At 36.9% G+C, this 26661-nt stretch overlaps 1 protein-coding gene and 1 non-coding gene across 4 annotated transcripts; both read left to right on the forward strand.

Moving 5' to 3' along the window:
- The first annotated feature begins 419 nt into the window (after window positions 1-419).
- On the forward strand, window positions 420-18999 carry LOC145598413 (uncharacterized). 3 transcript variants are annotated; one of them, XR_014103555.1, is made up of 6 exons: window positions 420-576; window positions 2342-2469; window positions 14474-15027; window positions 15210-15394; window positions 17722-17920; window positions 18628-18999. XR_014103555.1 is itself a non-coding variant. In XM_081654763.1 (5 exons), the coding sequence occupies exons 2-5, from the start codon at window positions 15354-15356 to the stop codon at window positions 18746-18748; spliced, it is 468 nt and encodes a 155-aa protein (XP_081510889.1). In that variant the 5' UTR covers window positions 14869-15027; window positions 15210-15353; the 3' UTR covers window positions 18749-18999. The 3 variants fall into 3 exon arrangements, 2 of the variants coding, with proteins under 2 accessions (XP_081510889.1, XP_081510898.1); XM_081654763.1 differs by lacking the exons at window positions 420-576; window positions 2342-2469 and adding an exon at window positions 17524-17630 and having other exon boundaries at window positions 14869-15027; XM_081654772.1 differs by lacking the exons at window positions 420-576; window positions 2342-2469 and adding an exon at window positions 17524-17591 and having other exon boundaries at window positions 14869-15027.
- Window positions 10139-10245, forward strand: LOC145607674 (small nucleolar RNA R71). The gene has a single exon (XR_014105602.1). It is a non-coding gene; the product is annotated as a small nucleolar RNA R71 (small nucleolar RNA).
- Window positions 19000-26661: the final 7662 nt, after the last annotated feature.

A 26661-nucleotide genomic window follows, 5' to 3' on the forward strand; every position in this document is an offset into this window, starting at 1 on the left:
CTTTTTCCTTCATTAGATCTGAGTTCTTTACATAGATTCATGGAGTCATGGCCTGGAGTTTGAATTCAGATCCTCTTTCTTGTTGCGTTTCTCATAATCTATCACAATAATTTATATATCATGGCGAAAATTATTGTCTTTCTATCAGATATGATGGTTTGCATTGAAATTTGATTTGCTACAGCCATTGCTCTTGTTCTCCTCAGAGGTTACATTTTTACATGAATCTTTGTTAATTTTCTACTCTTAATAGATATAAATTGCTTCTTTCATTTTTTGTGTAATTTTAATTGATACTTGCAAGTTGCAAGTATTCAATTTTAGTCGTTTCAAACCCTAGGTTATAAATCTTGTTGAATTTCTATTTCTACAATTAATCTCTTAGTTTCTAGATATTTTCTTACTTAGCTTATTAGTGTTTTATTGGATTGCTAATTTCATTTTTTTGGATCTATTTTTTTACGACATGTAAAACTTGACATTGATTTTGTTACCCCATTCTTTCAGAGTTATTGGTTGGACCAAAGCAGAGTTGAATCGCCGAGTCTCTAATAGCAAAGGCGAATATTGCTGAATGTATGTCTTTTTGCGATTTGCAGTTTATAAAATTTATATGAATTTTTTAATTTCTTCTTTGTTGCTTTGATGTGATATATTATTGGTGATTTCTCAACTTATTAGGCTATTAGCTGAGATGCATTCATTTTACTAGGTAAGAAGAGTTCTTTATGTTAGTTTGTTTTTTTCAATTGCAAAATTATTTCAGATATAAAGTTAGGTTCTAAAATACTCAGCGTCATAATTTTAATTATATTGAATTGCATTAATTTTGTTCAAATATTGCTTTTATTTTAGCTGTATCAACTGTTCATATAGCAGTTACGACCTCTGTTGTTGTGGTGCCTAGTTCAATTAAGCTCTGTCTGTTTATATATTTGATACTAAAATGCCCCATAGTGCATAATCTCTCTCATTTTGATGTTAGTAAGATATTGAATAATTGAAGACAAGTACTCTTGGTTCACGTTTTTGTACAAGTCTGTGGAAGACAAAAAAGCTAATTCTGATTCAAGACTCATAAGACTAAAACATAATTGCAAAATTTCCCTTCTGTTGACCAAATTAAAATCATTTAAACCCAAAAGGAAGAAACATAGAGATATTTGCAAACCAAATCAAAATCATTACAATAATGGAATCAAGGAAAAAACTTCTACGTGGTGATGTAGTTTTCCTTGTAGAATCTTACATAGGGACTTAAGGGTAGCATCTAGTTGCAATAACTTATAACTTTGACACTGCTCCCAGCTTCTACAGGCCTAAATCTTGCTTTCTTGAGTACGCAGCAACGCACTTGGCCATATGAATTAAAGTTTGCTCACTCCTTATGATATTAATCAATTCCCTAGACTGATACAAAATCCACCAAACACAACACAAATTATAAAAAGGGTGATAATAAAATTTCACAATTGATAACAAAAAATTGAACAAAACTCGCAGTATTATGAGATGGGTACTTTAGAGAGTATAAAAGAGAAATGCATGACAACAAAAGTAAAATTTCATACAGTTCTTGAAATCACAATTTTGACATCATATTATCAATTTATCATATAAAAGCAGTATAGGGAATAAAAATGTCATTATAATTCGGAACCACACTAACCATACCTATGATCTTAGGCTATTAATGAATAGAAATAAACAGAATCATAATGCCAAACAAAATCTGTTACCGTTTTTAATAACATCTCATTAAATATGTTTCTAAAATATCCCTCGTATACACACACATACACTAAATAACCCGAACCAAATATTCTGACATATTGACATTAGTAGCAATTTCAGCTTATTCCCCCCCCCCCCCTTAGAAACATTACCATACATATCTTAGTTGACTTTTGTGCATCTCTTTAAAAATTGAGGGATCCAGATTACTTGTGAATATCTTATGAAGGTATTGATTGTTTGATTGTCAATGTTTTATGAATTATGTTGCTACTTTTGGTCAACTTATTAAAATATTCCTGATGAATTTTTCCTTCCTGTTAGTAATTGCTTTGTTAGTATTGTTTAAATATTTGATTCATAGACAGTAGATATTTCAAGGTTTTTACATGTATACAAAGTATTTTATGTTTCATTGTGCTTCTATTTTATGTCTATTCTGAAAATTTAGCTTTTTGTTCTGCATTTGAAGCACGATTATGATGACTTTTGAGTTATTTGATAGCCTCTTTTTGATAAATTTTTTATTTTGTTTAATTGTTTTTTGTTCTGTATGTAGAAACTAACATTCTTTGATCGTTTTCTCTTTTGTAAATTGTATCTCCAGCTCATGTGGCCTCTCACACTATTAGCCATGTTCTTGACATGGATATGTGGCCTAACATTCACTGTCAAAGAAATACCTTTAAGAAGCTTAAGGTGTAGTCATTTGTTGTACCAGGCTACAAGTTACATGTAAGTTTTTTTACCACTTTACAGAATACATGTCAGTTTTATGTATTTACTAGAAATGGATTTTTTAAAACCCCTTACTAAATTATTATGTTGAAAATGAAAAAAATATTTGACTTTTCCTATGCTTGCTGGCTTGTTGTATCTTTTTCAATGGCAATAAGATGCTATATTAACCAGTTGATTGACAGGGTAAAGTCGTATCCCCTAATAAAAAGTAAATACGTAAGTCCTCTAACTAAAGTAGATAGGGAAGTAGGGTCGATCTCCACAGGGAAACAAGTCTTTTTACTCCTAATTAATTATTATAATCTAAATTATCTAAGTAACCAATATTTATATTTGAGTATGAAACTAAACTACAAAGAATAGGAGTAGGGAGAAAACAATATATAAAAGGATATAGGGCATAGGTTCACCAATAAATAATACTCCAGGGTAAAACATAGTAATCAATCATTGACATTGCATAAATAACACGATCAACGGGCTCTCGCAATTTATTAATCAACATAGATCTAGCAGGCTCTCGCAATTTACTAGATCTAAGTTCTTATTGAAAATAGCCTTTGATATCAAATTAACATCTGCTCGATTCATCAATTTAATATTGCTATACTTTTACAAGCCGCAATTGTAAAACATTAAAACAATTCAATAAGAAATTATCATGCAATACCAATAATCAATAATAGTCAATCATCAATGCATCAATTAACCAGATTGTAAAGGGCTTTCGCTACGTATTACAATCACATAATTAATTTACCGGTATTAAATCTCATCTCTCGAATCTCGACTTAACCATTTATAAATTAACCTGTCTATTGAAACTAGACCTAAACATCAATTCTCATCTCTCGAATCTTGAATCAATATTGTCAAACTCATGCATAAAAGATAGGTCTAATCTAGTCACAGAGCATTAAATCAATCAATAGGAAATTAATCTAGCATTGATAATTAACAATAATAAATTACCCCTTCATATTATTTATTAGATCCCCATAAACCCTAGAAATTAAACTACTCACAAATCATCATGACTAAACTAATCAAATAAATAAATAAAAGCATAATCAAGGAAGCAAATAAAATAACTGAAGTTAAAAGGGAAGAAATTGTTACCAAAAAGCAATCTGGAATTAATGGAAGAATTAAGAACAAAAGTTGAGAGAAAGGATTCTAAGAGAATAATTAAGAAAGTAAAGAAAGAGTAAAGAGGAGAAGAATAGCCTCCTCAAATCATATTACGGAGGAGTATTTATACTCCGTACAAAATCCTAAATTAAAACAAATAAAAACGACGTTAAGCGTCAACTAATAAAACACGTGCCCGATCGGGCGAGGCACCGCACGAACGGGCGCGCCTTTTTGCTCATATTAATAATCTCGCGCCCGGCCGGGCGCGTCACCGGGCGCCAGCCAAAGCTTCTCCCGCCCGGCCGGGCGCGCCTCCGAGCGCCAGCCTCTTTGGCCGGGCGGCTCATTTGGGCCACTAATTGGACTTCGATTGGGCTCCAATTCTTCGGGCCAATCTGGGTTTCCTCTTTGGGTCTTGAATACTCGGTCCAAATGCCCCGGCATCACCTATACCGAGCCCTTAATCAACGGTTCGATGGCTCTAACCGGCCCTGGGCAATAAACTCTGGTCGTGCTTCTCCAATGCTCGTGATTGCTCCAAAATATCTCGGGAAAATACTCCAAAAGTGTAAATCGCTGCAAAAGTCAACCAAATCTACGAAAACACTAGAAAACACCAATTAGTAATAAAAGTGGCTCCAAAGAGCCAAAAACACTACTAGTTATGACCAAGGGACGGGGGTAAAATACTATATAAAATAGACACATCAAACTCCCCCAAGCCAAACCTTTGCTTGTCCTTAAGCAAAGATCTCATCAATGAATCAATAAATATACTTCACCCCAAAAAGTAAAAATCAAGCACAAACGATCCAGGGTAAATCAAATAAACATGCTTCAAAGTCAACCAATCAAATCCATCTAATCACCAATCTTTCCTAATAATTGTCAAACAGAGCAAACCACAAGAGCATATAGAATTCAAGACTAGTGCTCACACACTCAACTCTCATTTTCGTGGCGAGTAAAAGATGTACTCGATCGCTCTCCATCCAACCTCTTTATGTGAACAATGCCCTCCCAACTCACACTCTCGTGTGTATAAAACAATGAACGCTCAATCCTACTGGTCGACTCGAAATATGTCAAATCATAACTTGCATTGATAAACAACCCTTTCACATTCATACAATTCTATGCACAAAGGTCAGAAGGTCTTTAAAGCTTGTAATGTAAGGCTAGGGTAAGGGGTAGGAAATATTTGGGAATATGTGAGAGAAAAGCTATGCTTAAAGGAGCCATATCCTAATAAAACCCACGATCAAAATAAATAGTGATCAACATCTCCTACATAACCAACTCTAACATCAACCAAAATATACTCCAATCATAATAAATAAACCCAACTCTTACAATTTCACTCATAAGATATAATAATGAAGTAATAGAGTGAATAAACAACCTTTATTTTCCAAACTTGAAATTTTTTTCATTGAGGCTCTATCATTTTTTTCTTTTGATCAACCTCAAACTAGAACATTTGAACACTTTTTTTCTTTTGAAGTTCACTTATTTTTTTTCACATTTTTTTCTTGAACTTCTCTTTCTTTTTTTTTCTGATAATATCATGCTTTATTTTTTCAAGAAAATATAACTCTCAAACACATCAAAAATAAACATGAATGACAACAAAACAACTTCTCAAATCCCACCCAAATTGTGCAAATAATAAGCACACTACAAACTCCCTCACCTCACTCACTAATAGCTCCCCCAAGCCAAGCTTGGGACTAGTAACCAATGGGGCAAAATAGGCTTGTAATGCGGCTAATAAACAACAAAAAGTCAAGGCAACAACATGGGTAGCAAGAAGGGAACAAATGTATCTACAATATCTGGAGGCTACCTAAAAGAATAAATGCCTTCGTCCTCCACAATGTGCATAACAATGAATCATTGGAACGTATTTTTGGAATTTTTATTTTTCAATTTTTTTTGTATTTTTATATATAAAGAAAGCAGTAAAACTAACCTAGAAAGCGAGAAATCTAACCTAAGAAAACACACCAAAAATAAAAGAGAAGAGAAAAAGAAAAATACCAAACCAAAATCTCCCCCAAGCCAGAATCAGACAATGTCCTCATTGGCTCGGAAACTAGCCCAGCATAGCTAGTCCTCATCATCCTCATCCATCGAGCCGAGACCCGCACCTCCACTGCCACCTGCACCAGAAGAGCTACCACCAAAATAATCAGCGTGAAAATTCCCCCCCGCCGGTCCCCCGAAAGGAATGTCCTACCCGTACCCGAAAAAAGAAGAATAGTCAGTGTAAATACCACGGGCAGTGGGATCCCTATCGTATCCCTGGGGTGGTGGCTGAAACCAATCAGGGTGAATAGCGTCGTCGGGAATGTTGCCCCGACGAGCATAATCATCGTACATAGGGTAGAGAGCTCTACCCTTGTTCCTCTCTAGGTACCCTAATCTCTGGTCTAAGGAGCCTACCATCCTCCTAAGGTCAGTATGCGAATGCTCGATACGTCCTAGGGCTTGACCTATACTCCGAAGATCCCAAACTGGGCCAAAGTCAACATGAGGGACGGAATGGGACATACGAGGTGGAGAGAAAGCCACCTCAGGCTGAGGCTGGGGTGGTGGAACTGGTGGTGGTGGTGCCTGCCCCCTAGCGTTGGCAACTAAAACATCAAAAGTGTAAGAAGGTTGCCCTGGGGGAAAAGCGGTCAAGTCAGGACTGGGTAAGGGAAAATGGGCAAAGGTTGCTCGTTCCCAGTCCGAATACACCAAAATGGTGTCTGCTCGCTATCCGGTCTAACCCACCCCACATCCTCAAAATACCTAGCAGTCATGTAGGTATCTGGTCCACAGTTGGTCAGCTGGTAGGGTCCGTCTACTACAAAACCGGCCTTTTTCACCGCTATTCGAGTGATAAGGCCTCCTAAACGGATAGGGGACTTGGAAGTGGTGCTGGCTGTGGCATGCCTACTCAAATGGTGAACTATAAGCCTACCTATATTCAATTTCCCGTACCCGTACACATAATGTCCTATGACAGCTAGTTCGTTAGTTTGAGCGTTATGAGGCTCGACCCTACCTAAAAAACACAAACCCGCAAATCTTTGCCAGATTTTTGGGACAGGGTGGTGAATAGGTTTGGTACTAGCATGTTGGGGGTCGGGGGTAGGTAAACCAGTCAAAGCATAATATAAGTCACCCATTTTATAGTCCGCATGCCACTGGTGAGATAATTCAGAATTTAATTCAAAAATTTTACAAAATTCTACAAAAGTTAAACTAATATTTCTATTATTTAACCTGAAAAATAAATTTGGCCCATTTCTACTACTAACAACATGAAAAGTGGACAGGAATTCACAAGTAAGTTCTCGGTATGTAGGATAGTGCATGTCAACAAATTTTCTCATGCCAATGTCATTCAAAAATCGTTTAACAAAATCATACAAACCAAATGATTCTAGGGTAGGGCGGTGTAACCACCGAGAAGGAATTACCTCACGACCGACCAAATGCTCTACCCGTTCCTTTTGTTCCCGGCTCACAATTCGGATCGTCGGCCAATACGGGAGTTGCAAGTCCGGGTTGTATTCCTCCCTCGAACTGGAGCTCCTACCAAAAATGGACCTAGCCCTCTTTGAAGCCATGTTCAAGAAATGGGTTTGAAAATTTATTGAATTAAAACTGAAAAATTTTTATATGAAAGTGAAGAGGATGAAGAGAGGATCACAAATATGTAAAGAGTTTTGAATTTGGGTTGGTAATGGAAGAGAAATCTTAGAGAGAAGTTAGAGAAAATTTGAGTTTTAGAGAGAGAAAGTAATGGAGAAAGAAGAAATGGAGGAAGAAAGAAGGAAAGAAAGAAGAAGAAGGGGGGCGGACGCCACTCGCGCCCGGTCGGGCGGTGGGTCGCCCGGTCGGGCGATCTGGGATATTTCATGTGCTGGTACTCGCGCCCGGTCGGGCGGCCCTCGCCCAGTCGGGCGATCTAAGTTGCCCGATTTTAACCAATTCTCGCGCCCGGTCGGGCGCCGTTCCCCGATCGGGCGATCTTGAGGTTCAAAAATTTGACCTTCTCGCGCCCGGTCGGGCGAGGCTTGCCCGATCGGGCGGACAATTAAGTCCGTAAACGACAAGTTTCGCGCCCGATCGGGCGCCACTCGCCCGGTTGGCGCCCGATCGGGCGAGCTTCGCCCGATCGAGCCCGAGGCTAAATTGTCCAATCGATATTTTCTTCTTTTCTCCAAAATTTGGCTAACTCTTTTCCTTCAAACCTGTACGAACACTCATAGAACTCGTTAAATTCCCTCATCTTTCCTCTCATAAGAAAAGAAAAGAAAAACTAGTCTAAAAGCATTAAAAATACGAGTTGTCTCCCGCAAAGCACTGGTTTATCTAGGTCCCGCACGACCTTCTTACCAAGTACAATATCTAGGACCCTTGGCCTAACGCTTGATCGGGTGGTTTCTCACCCGGTCTAGCGGTATTTAGGTTGTGATGCGGCTTCCTGACATACCCTGTGGGACGCCAAATCACCTTATCTGGTGGATCCTCCTTGACTTGGACTGGGGGATCTTGAATGCTACGCACTAAAAATCCTCCTTCGATCGAAGGTTGCTCCAAATTGTCGCGTTCAACTCTTGCAACTCGATCCGGTGGAACACTTACCGTAGGCTCGGTTTGCACAACTTGCTTGATCGGTTCCACTTGTTCATCCTCGAAACCAAGACCAACATTATAGAGTGCTCTTTCTATTGCATCGACTTCCTTCTACCATTTGTCTATCTCATCTGAAATGGATGCAACACAAGATACCACCTCCAAGGGATCTTTTTCAAGAGCTTGGGGCTTGTTAGAATAATTTACAACCACATTAGCACTGAAACATTTCTCCTCAGTCATGGAGCTTTTAGGGGCATTATTCAGATTAAAAACAACTTTATCATCCCCTACTGATAGTGTTAACTTACCACTTCTTACATCTATGACTGCTCCTGCAGTGTTAAGGAATGGTCTACCCAAAATAATTGGGGTTTGCGTATCCTCAGCCATATCAAGAACAACGAAATCTACAGGTATATAAAATTTACCTACTCTAACGGGGACATCCTCTAAAACACCTAAGGGGTATTTGAAAGAACGGTCGACCATTTGTAGAGTTATATTGGTAGCTTTTAATTTACCCATATTCAACTTAGAACACACAGATAATGGCATGACGCTAACACTAGCACCCAAATCACATAATGCATTATCAATCAAGAGATTGCCAATATGAAAAGGGATAGAAAAACTACCCGGATCTTTTAATTTAGGTGGAGACTTATTTTGAAGTACAGCACTACACTCTGTAGTGAAAGCTACTGTCTCTACCTCACTAATAGACCTTTTTCTCGTCAATATTTCTTTCATAAATTTTGCATATGAGGGGATTTGTGTGATCAATTCAGTAAAGGGAACTGTTACCTTCAAATCTTTAACCACCTCCAGGAACTTACCAAACTGCTTATCCAAGTTTGTCTTCAATTGACAATTGGGGAAAGGAATTTTGATAATTGGCTTTGGAGCATTATTATTCTTGTCTGAAGTAGCCACCTTCTCTGGAGTTGTACCCTGCAATGTAGAATTAGATATGTTAGTATTATCCTTTAGCCCTGCAGGGCTATCAACTACATTGTTTGGTTTAACGGAATCAAGATTAGCATTATTTAATACAACAGGTTCATCAACTCTGGGCTTAGAGGGCCTTTTATAGTTTGAACCACTCCGTAGAGTAATTGCAAATGCTTGATCCGTAGGCCTATTCGGCCGTGCTGGCAGAGCTCCCTGTTGGCGAGCTTGTAGAGTAGCGGAGAGTTGCGCAATTTGATTATCCATAATTTTATTAAGCGCTAGAATTTTATCAATTGTCGCGTCTCTGCTCTCCATGTGCTTTTGCGTATTAACCAACATTGCTCTTATTTCCGCCAGAGAAGGGTCGGAAGATGAGGGGGTTTGTTGTGGTTGGTTCTTCTGGCTAGCATTGGGATGATAATATTTCTGCTGTTGTGGCGCCTGTGGTTCTTGTGGTGGTGGATTTTGAACATTAGTGCTCCGGTAGGAAAGGTACGGATGATTCCGATACCCAGGATTGTAGGTGTTGGAGTATGGGTTATTCTGCCTATAAGCTTGGAAGGCATTAACTTGCTCCACGGAACTCCTGCAATCTTGCTCCCAATGACCTACAATACCACAATTTTCACAAAAAGCCTCATTAGAATTATTATTAATTGCAGAAACATTAGCTACATTAGCAGTGCTCAGATTATCTAATTTTTGGCAAATAGAGTTTAGTTGAGCTTGCAAAAAGGATACAAAGTCGACACTATGCTTCCCCTTGTTAGCAAATCCTCTAGGATTCCCATATTGGGAATTGTGTATCGCCATATCTTCAATAACCTGGCCTGCATTATCAACATTAAGATTCATAAATCTCCCACTAGCTGCAGAGTCTAAAATTATTCTAGAGGAATTTCCAATGCCGTTATAAAAGGCTTGGATTAACTGCCATTGCGCTAAATTATGGTAAGGGCATTCTCTTTGTAAGTCCTTGAACCTCTCCCAAGCCTCATATAAAGATTCATCGGCTTCTTGGGCAAAGTTCTGAATCGCACTCCGTAGTACTGTTGTTCTCTCTGCAGGATAATACTTGTTATAGAAATTCAAAACAAGATTTTCCCAGTCAGTTATACCAAGTGTAGTTCTATTTAAGCCATTAAACCACAATTTAGCTTTTCCAGTTAAAGAGAAGGGAAAAAGAATCTCCATGATTTGGTCTTGAGTGACCCCGGCTTGCCTGATGGTGTTGCAATATTGACTATAGTCGGCAATGTGAAGATTCGGGTCTTCACCCTTGGCTCCACTGAATTGCTTCCTCTCTATCATCGTTATAAATTGAGGTTTGATTTCAAATTGAACCCCATCAAGAGCCGGAGTAGGGGTGAGATGTGGAAAATCCGTAAGCCTTGGTTGTGAATAATCACTAAGCTTCTTTGGAGCCGTCATCTCTGATTCTGCGTCTGATGATGTCTCTGAATCGCTAGAACCAGTTGGAGGATTTCGGTGATTATTGTTATTATCACCAAAATCCGCCAGGATTTGCTTGTAGAAATTCTTCTGTCTATGGAAGGAACGTTCGATCTCAGGATCGAATGGGATGTAACCTGATCTGGAACACCTGGGCATAAACAAAAACTAGAAGCAAATATGAGATTTGTCTTAGAGAACGCTCTCTGAGACAAAAGGGAAAATAATCTAGACTACAAAAACAATCAGAAATAAAAATAAAACCGTTTCCCCGGCAACGGCGCCAAATTTTGACAGGGTAAAGTCGTATCCCCTAATAAAAAGTAAATACCTAAGTCCTCTAACTAAAGTAGATAGGGAAGTAGGGTCGATCTCCACAGGGAAACAAGTCTTTTTACTCCTAATTAATTATTATAATCTAAATTATCTAAGTAACCAATATTTATATTTGAGTATGAAACTAAACTACAAAGAATAGGAGTAGGGAGAAAACAATATATAAAAGGATCTAAGGCATAGGTTCACCAATAAATAATACTCCAGGGTAAAACATAGTAATCAATCATTGACATTGCATAAATAACACGATCAATAGGCTCTCGCAATTTATTAATCAACATAGATCTAGCAGGCTCTCGCAATTTACTAGATCTAAGTTCTTATTGAAAATAGCCTTTAATATCAAATTAACATCTGCTCGATTCATCAATTTAATATTGCTATACTTTTACAAGCCGCAATTGTAAAACATTAAAACAATTCAATAAGAAATTATCATGCAATACCAATAATCAATAATAGTCAATCATCAATGCATCAATTAACCAGATTGTAAAGGGCTTTCGCTACGTATTACAATCACATAATTAATTTACCGGTATTAAATCTCATCTCTCGAATCTCGACTTAACCATTTATAAATTAACCTGTCTATTAAAACTAGACCTAAACATTAATTCTCATCTCTCGAATCTTGAATCAATATTGTCAAACTCATGCATAAAAGATAGGCCTAATCTAGTCACAGAGCATTAAATCAATCAATAGGAAATTAATCTAGCATTGATAATTAACAACAATAAATTACCCCTTCATATTATTTATTAGATCCCCATAAACCCTAGAAATTAAACTACTCACAAATCATCATGACTAAACTAATCAAATAAATAAATAAAAGCATAATCAAGGAAGCAAATAAAATAACTGAAGTTAAAGGGGAAGAAATTGTTACCAAAAAGTAATCTGGAATTAATGGAAGAATTAAGAACAAAAGTTGAGAGAAAGGATTCTAAGAGAATAATTAAGAGAGTAAAGAAACAGTAAAGAGGAGAAGAATAGCCTCCTCAAATCATATTACGGAGGAGTATTTATACTCCGTACACAATCCTAAATTAAAACAAATTAAAACGACGTTAAGCGTCAACTAATAAAACACGTGCCCGATCGGGCGAGGCACCGCCCGATCGGGCGCGCCTTTTTGCTCATATTAATAATCTCGTGCTCGGCCGGGCGCGTCACCGTGCGCCAGCCAAAGCTTCTCCCGCCCGGCCGGGCGCGCCTCCGGGCGCCAGCCTCTTTGGCCGGGCGGCTCATTTGGGCCACTAATTGGACTTCGATTGGGCTCCAATTCTTCGGGCCAATCTGGGTTTCCTCTTTGGGTCTTGAATACTCGGTCCAAATGCCCCGGTATCACCTATACCGAGCCCTTAATCACCGGTTCGATGGCTCTAACCGGCCCTGGGCTATAAACTTTGGTCATGCTTCTCCAATGCTCGTGATTGCTCCAAAATATCTCGGGAAAATACTCCAAAAGTGTAAATCCCTGCAAAAGTCAACCAAATCTACGAAAACACTAGAAAACACCAATTAGTAATAAAAGTGGCTCCAAAGAGCCAAAAACACTACTAATTATGACCAAGGGACGGGGGTAAAATACTATATAAAATAGACACATCATTGATAAAAAAAGCTTCTATCAAATGGATAAAAATTCAGATCAACTTGCACTTTCCATTATGAGACATGATTATAACTAGATTGAATCTTGGTTTTCTGAAATCTTTATGGCTTTCACCCTACCTAGTGAGGCATCTACAAATTGCTAAGTTCACCTAAGTCATCTGCCTTTTACTTGTTATCAGTCTCCAGTATTATTTCCCATACAGGAGAAAACTTTGTAAGCCAAAGTCATGTTCAGTAGGGTGGTTATTGTGTTGTCCTGATTAAATTATAACAAGCATTTTCCATTATGATTCTGACTTGCACTCGCTATATAGATGTGGTCAAGTTGTTAGGTATTCTAGATTTCTTGAGATAAATTAATATTATTTGATGTTCTGAAGTCTAAATGGTTGATCAAACATGATATCTCAAACTTTCTTAACCAGCTTCAAAGTATTTGCTCGAATAAACCAAGTTGAAATTGGAGCTAAAAATTTAGTTCAAAGCAAAAAACAGGCGAATGTAATAAGAAGAAGAAAATTGGTTAAGAAAATGCGAAGAGTTCCACAAACTTGTCCTCCTTAATGTGCTCTTCATCATACTTTTGCCGTTCAGTTTCTAGTTTGTGAATTAGAGCTGAAATCCAAAACTAAATCTAGAACTGAATTTAGAGTTGAATTTCGGGTTGAATTCATTACAGAATTCTAGATCTGAAGTTCAAAACTGAAAATTAGATTTGACATCAGAGTTGAAATCCAGAACTAAATTCAAAGCTGAAATCCAAAACTGAATTCAGAGCTGAATTTCAGAACTGAATTCAGATCTGAAGTTCAGAGCTGAAAATCAGAGGTGAAATTCGAAATGCTTGTGTGTGTGTGTGTATGAAATTATGAGCTTGTGTGTGTGTGTATAAACTTCGATTATTTTTTTTATTAGCTTTGTCGTTTATCTTTACTTATATACTTGTGGAAACGCATTTGAATTGTTTTATCTTTTTCTTTGATATTTATAATGGTATAATTATGGTGCTTCATTATACTTGGTTGATACAAAGACTGTTATTAGATTCTATTGAGGACTTGTTCTTTTTTTTTTTTTCTTTTTTTTTTTTAAAAAACACCCACAAAGGGGACTAATTGCATTGATCGAAATGAGCTACATCGAGGATATGAGTTAGGATATCATTAAACCACATTCGATGACCAATCTCCCAAGGTTGAAGACAAGCCACCTCATATGCTACCCTATTCCCTCCCCTTTTAACAAAACACCATTTAACAGTATTAAAGTTTGAACAAAAGCATAAAATATCCTCTAAGATAAAAAATAAAAAAAATCACTTGAGCCTAATCTTCGATCATGCAATGCCTGAACAACATGCAAGCCAATTTGAGACCCCAACTTATAGCCTTTGCTTCTGCCACCTTCACTTCCCATTTATCCCCACACTAAAAAGTCCCTGCAGCCAATACTACTCCTACACTATCCCTAATCACAGCACCTAAGCCACTGCCCACACTATCAATACAGTATGCATCCACATTTAGCTTGCACCATCCAACTCTTGGAGGTACCCAAGCCGAGGGTGACCCAGCAAATCTTCCAGACCCACCACTTGAGCCTGCAGCCTTCTCACTCGTATCAAATACTTCTGCAACAGTCTTCATAGCATAATTTGAAAGTTGTGGACAACCCAGCTGACCCTGCAGACCCACCACTTGTGGACTAGTTCTTAATATGCTCTGAAAGTTGTAGTTTTCTCAGCATGTGTTTGTTCTGGTTTAAACACATTGGTCTTTTCATTGTTCTTTAAATACAACATGTTGAATCTTGAGCCTATATTGTGTAATGTACTAATTTATACTTTTTTTTATTGGAAAAGGCAATGCAGGTGCAACAAGAGAATAGGTCGGGACACTTGAGCATCAAAACAAGCGACTACATCGTCTATAAGGCCATCATCTATCTATTTTGCACTAGTAGAAAAAATTCTATTTGTAATGCCCTATTAGTAACCGACATAAATTATGTAAGTTACTACAAGGGCATTAGTAACTGACATAGCTAATGCGGGTTACAAATAAAATAGCATTAGTAACTGGCATAACTAAAGTCAGTTACAAATATTAGGTCAAAGATAGGCCGACCAATTATTAGTATGGGGCATTAGAAAAGCCAGGTACAAATAGCAAGTCAAACTTTATTGACTTAATTAAATTTAATGGGTTTTACTAAGGCCAGTTACAAATGCTAAAATGCTACTCACGATTTTTTTTTTTTTTTTTTTTTTTTTTTAAGAAATTAGGATACTTTTCCTCCTACGGCATACAACCTACCTTATCAATTACCCCATTTTTTCACAACCACCCTTTTTCATTCTCCTCTGAATCTGTTCTGAAGCTCTTCTAAAACTCAATTATGGAATTTATCAACAAGGTACGCCCACGATCTCCTCCTAATTTATTTGTATTTTAATTAATTCTGAGCTGACCAATTATTCAAGAAATAAAAATATGAAATTCTAGGGTTTGTTTTCGCTTTTTTTTTTTTTTTTTTTAATTTAATTTAATGGGTTTAGGGGTTTCATTACATGATACTTTCAAGTTTGGGTTTCATAGTAGCAGATTGGGGGCTAGAGTTTCGAGCGCAAGAGAGAGAAACCGGAGCTTGTAATTCATCACCATCATTTGGCGAGTAGTGGGATGATTCCGAAATTGTAAAGCATCACCATCACTTGAGTTTGCTGAAATTGCTCTTTGGATATGATTTACCCAACTCTTAGATATATTGAGTTATTTATCAGGTAAAATTATTTATATTTATTGGCTGTGTATTTTTGCTCATTATTAGACATGTAATTGTGGTTTTATTTATGGGAATCTAGCCTCTGTAGAATCGGGAATTTTAGTTTGCTGAAGGTCTAAATATAGTTCTGATTGTGATGAAATATCATGTAAAAGTAATATGATGCCGAGATCTCATCGGGGTAAGGTTTGGTTGAATATGTTCCTTTTAAATGATAGGTATGATTATGATGTTCCAAAACATTTATGTAGAAGGATTCCATCTAATAGAGCTCACAGGCAAAATTCTTTGTCAATAATTAAAATTAAGTTTCATGTTGATTGGTATCTATCTCCATATTCTTCTTTCGCGTTTGATGTTTATGAGAGAGTTGAGCTTATTCTTTATGACTAAAACATGATTTGGTTGAGTCAAAATGATTTTGTCCAAATCGTAAGTTGTAGATTTTCTTGCCGCAATTTATAAAAAGTTCAATGAGGTTTGATATTTTAGGAGCATGTGGAAAAAAAATGGTATTATAGCAGCAACTCTAATCAACCAAAAACTTTTTGATTAATCACTAAAAGTTTTACTTTCATTTGACTCATAATACCATTGTATTTTATTCGTAGCTTACTATTGGTTCATTAATGATTTAAGTTCTTATCATCATGTCTCTTACCCATGTAGGATGAGTGCAGTTAGTCATTGAACATTTTGCAAGATTTGACAGTCTTGTGATATGTGAATCAAAAGCTCACTAGAAATCTCCATTCAATTAGAATTAATGGGATTTGTCAATTGTCATATGGGTAGATCCATATATTAATCAGTTTTTTCAACCATCTTTCTTTGTCCATCTTTTGTGAGATAATTTGATTATGTGTATCTTTGGAGTTTGGACAGAATAAACCAAAGGGACTGTTGATATGGAGTAGATTGGGTATTTTTGAACTAAATGGGAGTAGTTTATCATTTTAAGTTTGGTAGTTCTGTGTTACATGTTCATTCTGTTTGTCTCATTAAAAACTTCCTCAACCATTGTTTGATTTTCCATAGTGTGGTCCAGTTACCCTAAGGATACCCTCTACCTCATCACTATGTTTGTACTTTTGCTGATGAAGTTAGTATATTTTATTGGAATTATCCATGTCAGAAATTGGCATCTTTCTAAGCACCACTTGAATACCTTGAATTTATGTAACTGAAACTAAAATAAAAAGTCACATTAGATATTTTAAAGACATAATGTAACTTAAAACTCTGACTTTGATAGTCAACATGTGGCAATCAAAGTAGCAAGGCTTTCCTGTGTGATGGTGCTTCCTAGCATCTTTAGTTTCTTGCGTCATTGATGCCTAACATGCTATTTTTAGCTCTGCCCTGGATGTAGTATTTTCTTTGTTGATCAATTCTCCTCCTTTACTCTCTAACTCACATTTCTGCCTGAGTTCTCTTCTTTCAGCTATCTCTCCACTCTGTCATCTCCGTCTTGTCCTCGTTATCCACTCTTGTGACCCTTGAGCTACATCAGATATCTTTTGGCACACGTGTTTGTATCTTGTATGATTTTTGTACCCAGTATTGCTCTTCTATATTCATTTAGAGTTCATACAAACAAAATTCTGCTACCCAGTTCCAGGACTTTGCACTTTGCAAACAGCCGGTATATTTTTGGCTTTGGAGTTACTGATAGAATTAACAGTTTGTGATCACTGGATTTTTCAATATAAATTTTCTTTTTATTTTTTTAAATTTATGGTTCTTAAAAGATCTTATGGTTTTAATAACTTGTTGTACTAATTAGGTTTGACAAGAATATTCTCCTACACAATGAATTATGAGTATTATACCTTTTGTAAGCAATTAATGTTGGGTCTTGAAAAACCTGGGAATAGGGATTTATGATCAGAGTGTATCTGTATAGATGATTCTATGTCCATTATTGTCATTTTGGTTTAAGGAACTGCTTGATTTTGACTTTAGCCAACTTTAGTTACATGTCCTAAACCTTATCTGGATGTACTAAATCAGTTTCTTGTTAATCCCTACACTGTATTAAGCTCTTTCCATTTCATTTACTGATACATAACCTTTTCATCTTCTGCAACTATATGCCAATCTCTGGCTTCCATGGAGTGCTTGCAGGATTTTTGGTTGGTATCAAGCAAATCGTCCCAGATCAGGAGCTTTCTGTAATTGGCATCAAGACTTACGTATTTTTTATTTCCCAACAACACTATCCTTAAAAAGATGTACAAAATTTACAAACACCTAAATATGCAAAATATATACTGAAATATAAAATTCTGATTATATCACGGCTTTTGTGTTATTATAATGCAGTGGCTACACCGTCTATCATGATTCTCCTGTCGATCATTGCAAGCTTTTTCTTGGTAGATTCGGCAGCTTACCTTCCCATCTTTGGTACATATATGAGCTGGATCTACCTGAGATACTTGCAGAGAATATCAAAGACTAATTTCAGGGCTAACCCAAGTGATGAGTTTGCATTTGCCACTTTCTTCCTAGAATTTATAAGGTAACATCATGTTCACCTATTAAGGTCTCGGAAAGTGAGTTTCACTTTAATTATGTCTTCATTTGATCCTCTTTTGTTCCTGCTAACATGTAAACCAGTTATCAATCCTATATCATCTATATTTCATTGGATGTTGCTAGGGAGATGGATTGGTACTATATGTATCCTCCAGTTTTAGTTTGTACTATAGATACGTAATCACTACACTACAGAGAGTGTAATTGGAGCTATGCTGCATTATTTTACATTGTTTTCTACATCATCCTTACCATAATTAAGTGTGTAGTGGTACTCAAGCTTTGTATAGACAAGGGGAAAAAAAGCTTTATCTACATCCTCCCCTGACATATCTTAGAATCTGAAATTTGAGCTATAGTTCAGGCATCAACCATCCGCTACCCTATGTTTTTGTAGTATTTTATATGTGAGGTTGTTTTATTGCTCTCTCCTCAACTATAAAAGCAATTATATGTATGGTAGTTTAGTCATAGCACAATTTTAGTGAAATTACTTCTGTATTGAATTTATTTGTGACTAGTTTTGTCTAATAAGTGACTGAAGTTTTTCTTTTAAGTTTTGTTGCTTATTTTCTTTTATATCCCCTCAGTTTAATGCATTGACCATGTTGGAAGAGTTCACTTGGCAACTGAAACAACCCTTTTTTTAATTTTGGCTTTTGTTTATGTATATATTTCTTTGCTATGCAGAATTCTGTCGCAATATCAAGTGCTTAGTGTGAACTGCTTCTATCCCATACAAAACAGTCAAATTTTTGAAGAAGATCAGACAAAGACAAAATCGACAAAATCGTCAAAATTTGAAAGTTGACCATTATATCAATTAACTAACAAGTGTTTTTTTTAGTTATAGAGTATTATTTGTTGTGAATTGTGAGAAAATTATTTGTAATTTACAAGTACATCAATTCAATATAATTTACAAGATGTTGCTTAAAGTTGGTCTTATATTGGTTAGATTGATAGTTATTATCAATTAATGGTCTTTACATTAAAAAAAAATATAAATGTAGTGTACGGGTGGTGGCAGTAGAGGAATTTGCTATTGCTACCATTTTATTATTATTATTTTAATAATAAAAATACTATTCGTAACTGGCGTTAGGCTATGTCAGTTACAAATAATACTTTATTTGTAACCGGTATAACTTAACGTCAGTTACAAATAGTATGCTTTCTAACATAGAAAATAGCCTATTTGTAACTGGCGTTAGTTTAATCCAGTAACGAATAGTACATTATTTGTTACTAACATTAGTCGGTTACGAATAATTTTCACTAGTTGTAACGGTGGCACTCGCAACCAACAATGTTAGTTACCAAAAGTCAATTTCGTCAGTTACAAATAGCATTTTTTCTATGTTTTTAGTCTTATATTAGTGATGTATTTATTTAGCGACAAGCTACTATAATATGTGATGTATTTAATATTAATTGTGTTGATGTTTTCTTTTATAAATTTTGTATTAACTACGTACTCTTATTATTGTTGACTTATTATTGTTTTTTTTAATCTAGTTATATAGAACATTTGTTTATTTTAAATTTAATGTTATTAATTTAATTTATGATAAATTTAAATAACTATAATGTGGTAATAATTTAATAAAAGGAAAAAAACAGCTTAAAAAAAATTCTAGACGCTTTTTAATGTCTACATATTTTACACATTTTCATATTTCAAGAGTTTTCCGCCAAACCATAGGCTGACACGAATAAGCACAAGACAACAAAAAGCGTCGCTAAATTTGAGTATGTGGACATGTAAAAGCGTTACTAAAAAAACTACACAAATTTGGGATAATAAGTGAAATGAGTATTTTTCGACACATCGTATATTAGTTAGGACACATAAAATTCTTGACGCTTTTATGTGTCCCTCAAAATTCTCGACTCACGTATTCTCGACGCTTTTTAGCAGCGTCAAGAAATATTTATGCGAAGCTTTTTAGCGTCGAAAAAGGGCCTAAAAAGCGTTAAAAAAAACACGCTTTTTGTAGTAGTGTTGGTCTACATAAACCAGAAATGAGTTCGGGAGCGAGGGTACTAATATAATGTTCCCTTTAGAGGGGAATCGCTATCTTAGCCCTAGTACGACCTCTACTTGCTCTTCCTTTTTCACAATTTCATTACCAAACAATATGTGCAACGTGATACCTAAAGACTAAGTTAGTTGATTTTATTTACAAGCATTAATCACGTAGGAATTACCTTGCAAAATTCGTTATTCTTTGTTTAATCATTATTCATGAGTTACGCTGGGATGCGGTTTGCCTTATACGAAAATGCGTTTTTAAAACATCCATAACTTTTGATTGCAAAGTCGGATTTAGGCGTTTGAGAAATCACTGGAAGGCTCTGAATTTCTAATTTCCAATGCCGTTAGAATTAGATTAAAATCTGTTATGGATCAAAAGATATGACCGTTAGAGTTAAAGGGTGTCGGCGGTTTTAGGGCCCGATTTAGTGTTTTAATCATAAGTTTTTCGTTTTAACTCGGAATTGGGCATATAATATATCGTTGGAAGGCTCTTTGAAAGGGATATCCATATGTATAGGCCATGAACGAAATATGATGGTTGTTTTATCTGTTTGGCTCGGTTTTTAACAATGTAAGATTTATGGGATCGAATTATTGCATTTGCCGCATTTGAGTCTGTTATTAATCAAGTCTAAACATGTATGAGCATGTTTTATGCCTAATTAGTAATTGGACAAGGCTCTAAGATTATTTGGTCTCAAATATGTGTTTTAACATACTTCGTAATGCATTTTGTAGTCCATAAACACTTTAACTTTGATCTAACATGAAGAACGGATTTTTGTGACATCATTGTACTCCCTTTCGGGACAAGAGGCAAAAAGTAGTTGTCTACAGTTAGCCCCCACTTTGATCGAGTCTAGAATAGACTATGATCAAAGTAGTCAAGGAAAAAAATCCAAGATTCGTTCTGCGAAGTTCTCAAAAAATAAAGAATCTTTCATTAATGTTAAGGATGTCGAAACGATCCTTGATTCACTAAGTGTTCGAGAAAAGTAGCTATTAACAAAAGAAAAAGTATTTTCTAGTCTTAGTGCGCTAAATAATCTAGATTGATCCTTTGCAAATGTGGAACACTTTCACAAGTAAAGGTGTTTTGGGTGATGTCATGTTATGAGAAGAAATCGGTTTAAAAAGGATTAAACGGGGATGATGTCCTTCCAATCATGTTATCGTTGGTCTAAAGTCCCTCGATACGTCATTGAAACTTCAGCCTGATTTTTAAAATTTGAAAAGATGATAAAAAGTGTTTTTGCTTTTGCACTATTCACAGCCTAAATAAAGTTACTGACAATTAGCTTGTCAAAACGCAATACTCGGTGTCCACAAGATAGAAATACATGTCCCAGAACTGAAGACATATATCAAAATTCAGTGAGAGAGAAGAAAATAGACAACTCTCTCAGCAGTTTTGTCCACAAGATGAGTACACGTGTCTCAAGACAGGGGGCACGTGCCTACATAGGTGCGACATTGTCTCGTCGCTCTTTATACAGGGGGTGGACGATACCCTAACTGTCTAGTAAGCCATTAAGCTCACTAACTACCATATTTGCTTCCAATCAAGAAGTGTCTGTTCCTGAATGGTTCGGCACGCCTGTCAAATTGTGAGCGAACGCCTAAAGTACAGTTATTCTACCTTTTAGTTCTGAGAGGTAGATCTCGCAAAGCTGGAGAAGAAGGGAAATTTTCTGCAACACCTACGCCATACATTTTTACGCTGTATGATAACGCCTTGCATTTTTACGCTGCATGATAACGCCTTCCTTTTTGCTATGGACACGAACAAAGAAGAAAAGCCGAACATTTATAACATTAGTACAGTAAAAATGACAAACCTGTCTATGGGTGCTTTTACGTAAAGCACCACTACGGAACGACCTAAGACACTCTTACAAAAAACGTCCAAAACGTATGCTTAGGGAAGGCACAAAGCACTGTGTGCATGCAAGATGATTCAAAAAACTATCAAAGAAGAAAAATATTATTGGATGCAAAACAATTTAAAAAGATGTTGATAATTCACGCGTTATTACGTTTAACAACGTACAAAACCATTGGAAAAAATTCAAAAGGGATCGAAATCTGAGTACTGGTCTTTTAAGTGACTAGTGTTCGTGCGCAACATAGTAAGCCGCGCTTTCCAGGTGCGCAAAATAAACTAGGTTGCGCTGGGATGCCACGCGCAACATTTGAATTAGTAAAAGAGTTGGAGATGCTCGATCTGCAGGTCACTTTCCTATTCTCCTCTTTCTCCAATTTTGATCTCTTCCCATTTTTTGCTTGTCGTTTAAAGCTAAGGAAAGTAAATCTTGCTCCTTTTGTTTTAATAGACTTTGATCTTGGTCAATAAAATGGAGAAATCGAATGAAGAATCCTAACTAGGAGTTGGGGTTTTCGATTCGACTTGTTTTAATGAATTTGTTTGTTTGTCATTATTTTAAGAAATATATGGCAACAAATTTAATGCGAAGTTGTAAAGTATTGATCCTGTATGAGCATGTCAAGCATATTTGTGTTTTTTTTGTTCATTCTAATTTTAAATTTGTGCTTGAACTTTATTTCTCTTTTTTGCTCACATAGACTATACTTGTTAATTTTAATGTAAATTTAAGTGTTTAGAACAAAAATTATGCATTAAAATTATAAATAAAATTTTGATCCTTGATAATAGCATGAATTTGTTCTTGCGACTCATGTTTTTTTTTTTTTTCATGCGTAAGTTGCAAAATTTGCTTTATCAATGATAAAAGTAACTGATGGTTATTATTATTCACTTATAAAACTGTGATTTCAAGATTTACACAAAACTAGTTAGTTTAGGAAATTCTTGAAGAGATCATCGAACTGGTGTAGATTGGTCATATTTTGGGTTCGTAAGCCCCCATTTTATATTTTCGAATGCTGTAGCCCCCAGTGTTAGGTGACTTCGAGGATTTTCTTGTTGTTAAAAATTAGACCCTTTCATGGATCTTGAAATGGGTATGAAAATCCTGTGTTTCTTCTTATTATGATAACAACTAGGATATGTTTCAAGTTCTAGGCAGCCGCCTGCCGTCTGGAGTTTCCAGGCGGTAGGTGTCGTTTCTTACTTCTTCATAGATCCGGTAGGGGCCTTCCCAATTGGGAGTTAGCTTCCCTTGCTCATTGGCCCTACCGGTTGCCTCCATCTTTCGCAGCACAAAGTCCCCAACTTTCAAGGGCCGTTTGTGCACTCTCTTGTTGTAAGCACGAGTCATCCTCAAACGGTAAATCTCATGACGCAAGGCGGTATTGCCCCTATGCTCCGGGAGCGAGTCTAATGCCAGCCGCATGGCCTCCCAGTTTGCTTCTTCATCATATAACATGACCCGAAGAGTCGGTTCATTGTGTTCAATGGGCAAGACAGCTTCAGCGCCGTAAACCATGGGAAACGGGGTCTCGCCGGTTGCCCCTTTTTCAGTGGTTCGGATGGCCCATAGGACATGAATTAACTCTTCAGCCCATAAACCACAGGCTCTTTCAACTTTCTTCTTAATACCATCTGAGATAAGTTTGTTGAAGGCTTCAAATTGGATGTTTGCTTGGGGTCGGCCGACTGATGCAAAACAGTGTGAGATCCCTTGATCTCCCAACCAAGTTTTGACCTGAGGCGTCTCAAATTGTGGTCCATTATCGAACCGGGTGATTGTGTTCTTCTATATGAAGGAGATGACATCCTTTGTCTTGATGCCTTTTATTGCCTCTACTTCCACCCACTTGATTAAATAGTCCAAAGCCACGAGAATATAGCGTTTTCCGCCAGGTGCAGGCGTATACGGACCTAAGATGTCCATGCCCCATTTAGCAAACGGGACCAGGCTGTGGATTGCCGTTAGGTCAGTAGCCGGGCGATGGATAAGCTTGCCATATCGTTGGCACTTGTCACACTTTCTAACAAATTCCATTGCATCCGACTCTAGAGTGGGCCAGAAATAATGCTGCCTGGCTCTGACAGCTAGGGATCTGCCGTTTGAATCTTCGAGAACTTCTCTCCCCTTTTCAGGGGTAACACATTTAAATAAGGCTTCAAGAAACCCGCCTTAAAGAGTTCTCCATCTCTGATCTCAAAGTTTGTTGCACGCTTTTTCAGCACGGCTACCTCCTGAGGTGAATCAGGGAGCGTGCCGTATGTGAGATACACCCGGATGCCATCCATCCAAGTTGAATTTCGGTCCAGAATTCCAATGGGTTTATCATCAGATGTGCTTCGTTTTCCCATTATCTCCCAAAAGACTGACCAAGGCGCATCACAAGAGGCGGGGGATGCTAGCTTTGACAAAGCATCCGCCTGATTGTTCTTCGACTGGGGCACTTGACTTAGATGAAATTCTTCAAGTGTCCCCGCTTCAGCCTTCACCGCCTGCAGATACTTGATCATATCCGGATGGGTGGCTTCGAACTCACCATGGTATTGGCAAACGACCAACTGAGATTTTGTACAGGCGTCAATTTTTGTTGCCCCCGCCGCCTTACACATGCGGATACCAGCTAGCAAGGCTTCGTATTCCTCCTCATTGTTTGAGGCCTTGAACTTGAATCGTAGCGCATACTCATATTTGTCCCCTTCCAGGGATTCACAGATTATACCTGCACCACAGCCGTTCATAGTAGAGCTCCCGTCTACATGCACCTTCCGAACCTGATCAAGGTTATCCGGAGAAGCCGGCCTTGTCATTTTGACAATGAAGTCGGCAAATGTCTGACCCTTCACTGCCTTTCTTGGTTCGTAGGTGTAGACACCTAAAAATGTCTCCCCAAAACCAAACCCGATGATGAACAAACTTTCACCACCACTATTGGTCGGGTTCAGTATTTAATCCCGAAAGTGCTTAAAAAATCGTATTTAATTAAATTCAATTTTTGAATAATCCATGGATCAGTCTTGATGTTTGGTCAAAGCATAGTTTTAATTTCAGCCCAAACTTATTTTACTGTTTTATTATTTAATTTTAGCCCAAACCTTTTTTATTTTATTGTTTTATTATTTATTTTTGGCCCAAAATTTTTATTTATTTTATTTATTTTAGCCCAAATAATAATAAAATCAGAAAATGGCCCAAAATTATCAATCGGCACTTAAAATGCTGAACGAATTTAGGGTTAAAAATGAATTTAGACGGAAAAGCGGACTGAAAACTCCCGCGTCACGGCAATAGTCCACCATGACACGGGAAACTGTACCGTCTGACGGTGGGGTTCCCCGTGTCACGGGACACCTGTTGTGACACGGAGGTTTTCGTGTCCTTTCCACGTAAACCCTTAACGCGTTTTCTTCCCCGTTCATTAAATATTTCCCGCGTCACACAAAAGTGCACCATGTCACGGAATGTTTCCCATCTGACGGTGGGATTTCCCGTGTCACGGTACACTTTGCCGTGTCGCGGTATATTTTTTAGGGTTTTTATCATTTTAGGGTTCCGTGTGTTCCCTCAGCACATTTTTTCTATAAATACCCCTCATTTCTGATGTACGGGGAAGGAATTAATTCTCTATTTTTCTCTCTTCTATGCTCTAGCCTAAACACTAGCCTACCCTTCTTCTTTCAAAATTCCTTCTTCAAGTACTCCAAGGAGTCCATACTTTACTCGTGGTTCTATCCTTAAGCCAAGGCGTGAAAGGTAGAACTGTTTGAGGGTTTGGCCCCATATCAATTCTATTTAATTTAACTTAATTTAATTATTGTTTTATTATTATTTCCTTGAAGTTAATAACTCGTTTATTATTTTATAGTTGCAAGCAAACAAAATCAAAGTAATAATTATGTTCCTTTTATTTCTATTATTTTTCTAACGATTTTATATTGTTGGAATTATTGTTAAATTGCTTCCAATATTAATGTTTATTCTATTATTATTTATGATCACCATATTGCATGTTTAAAGGGAATAATGTAATTGAAAATCACGCCTAATAAGATAATTTGGACGACCGGTTTAGGTTCCTTTTTAATCTTGTTGTTAATCCAGTGATCACTAATATTTTAGAATTATGTGTTGCATTAATATTCAACCAATTTAGCATAATAATAGTTTGGAACAAATTGAATCTCTGTTTGTATGCCTTTGAGATCGCAGGAATGCTTTTCACAATAAGAATTGAGTAGAGGCCAATACGGGCAAATGTGACTCCATGACTCACTTCGTACCATCATCCCCGATCCTCCTTTCGTGGTTCCGAACCATATGGAGTTAGTAATCTCATGGATTATGAATGGGGTGTAACCTTCACGGGTCAATTGTTGTTGCCTATCGTTGTCCCTTTATCGTGGTTGCCTTTTATGATCCGTGAACGGTTTACAAGTTCCTTAAAAACTTGTTGGCGGCTCTCTACTTTCCTTGTCCCTAATCGTAATGTCAATTCCCACTTTCTAAGAGTGCCAAGCATATTCACACATGCTTTAACGTAGGCGCACTTCGAGCGACGCCTACAATTTGGCAACTCCACTGGGGAGGATTCTTGGTTATTTATCGATTTGAGTGATCGGTATTTAATTAAGATGAGTGGATGAGACTTGAAAGATTCTTGAAAAATATTCTGTGATTAATTTGGCATTTTTGCATAAGCATAGACGTTTTAACGTTGCATTTAGGTCTGTCTCGTAGGAAAAATTGAATAACTTGATTGCGTACGAAGGAAAACAGGGCACCAGCCAGATTTTCTAA

This window comes from Chenopodium album, chromosome 2, assembly GCF_948465745.1.
Source record: "Chenopodium album chromosome 2, dcCheAlbu1.1, whole genome shotgun sequence".
In the NCBI taxonomy this organism is placed as follows: Eukaryota; Viridiplantae; Streptophyta; class Magnoliopsida; order Caryophyllales; family Amaranthaceae; genus Chenopodium; species Chenopodium album.

What these genes read in the sequence shown, in the direction of transcription:
- LOC145598413 (XM_081654763.1), top strand. Translation starts at nt 15,354, where the DNA reads ATGATTTACCCAACTCTTAGATATATTGAGTTATTTATCAG. An exon ending in TATATTGAGTTATTTATCAG is followed by an intron (nt 15,395 to 17,523) that starts GTAAAATTATTT and finishes GAGTGCTTGCAG; the next exon opens with GATTTTTGGTTGGTATCAAG. An exon ending in TTCTTCCTAGAATTTATAAG is followed by an intron (nt 17,921 to 18,627) that starts GTAACATCATGT and finishes TTTGCTATGCAG; the next exon opens with AATTCTGTCGCAATATCAAG.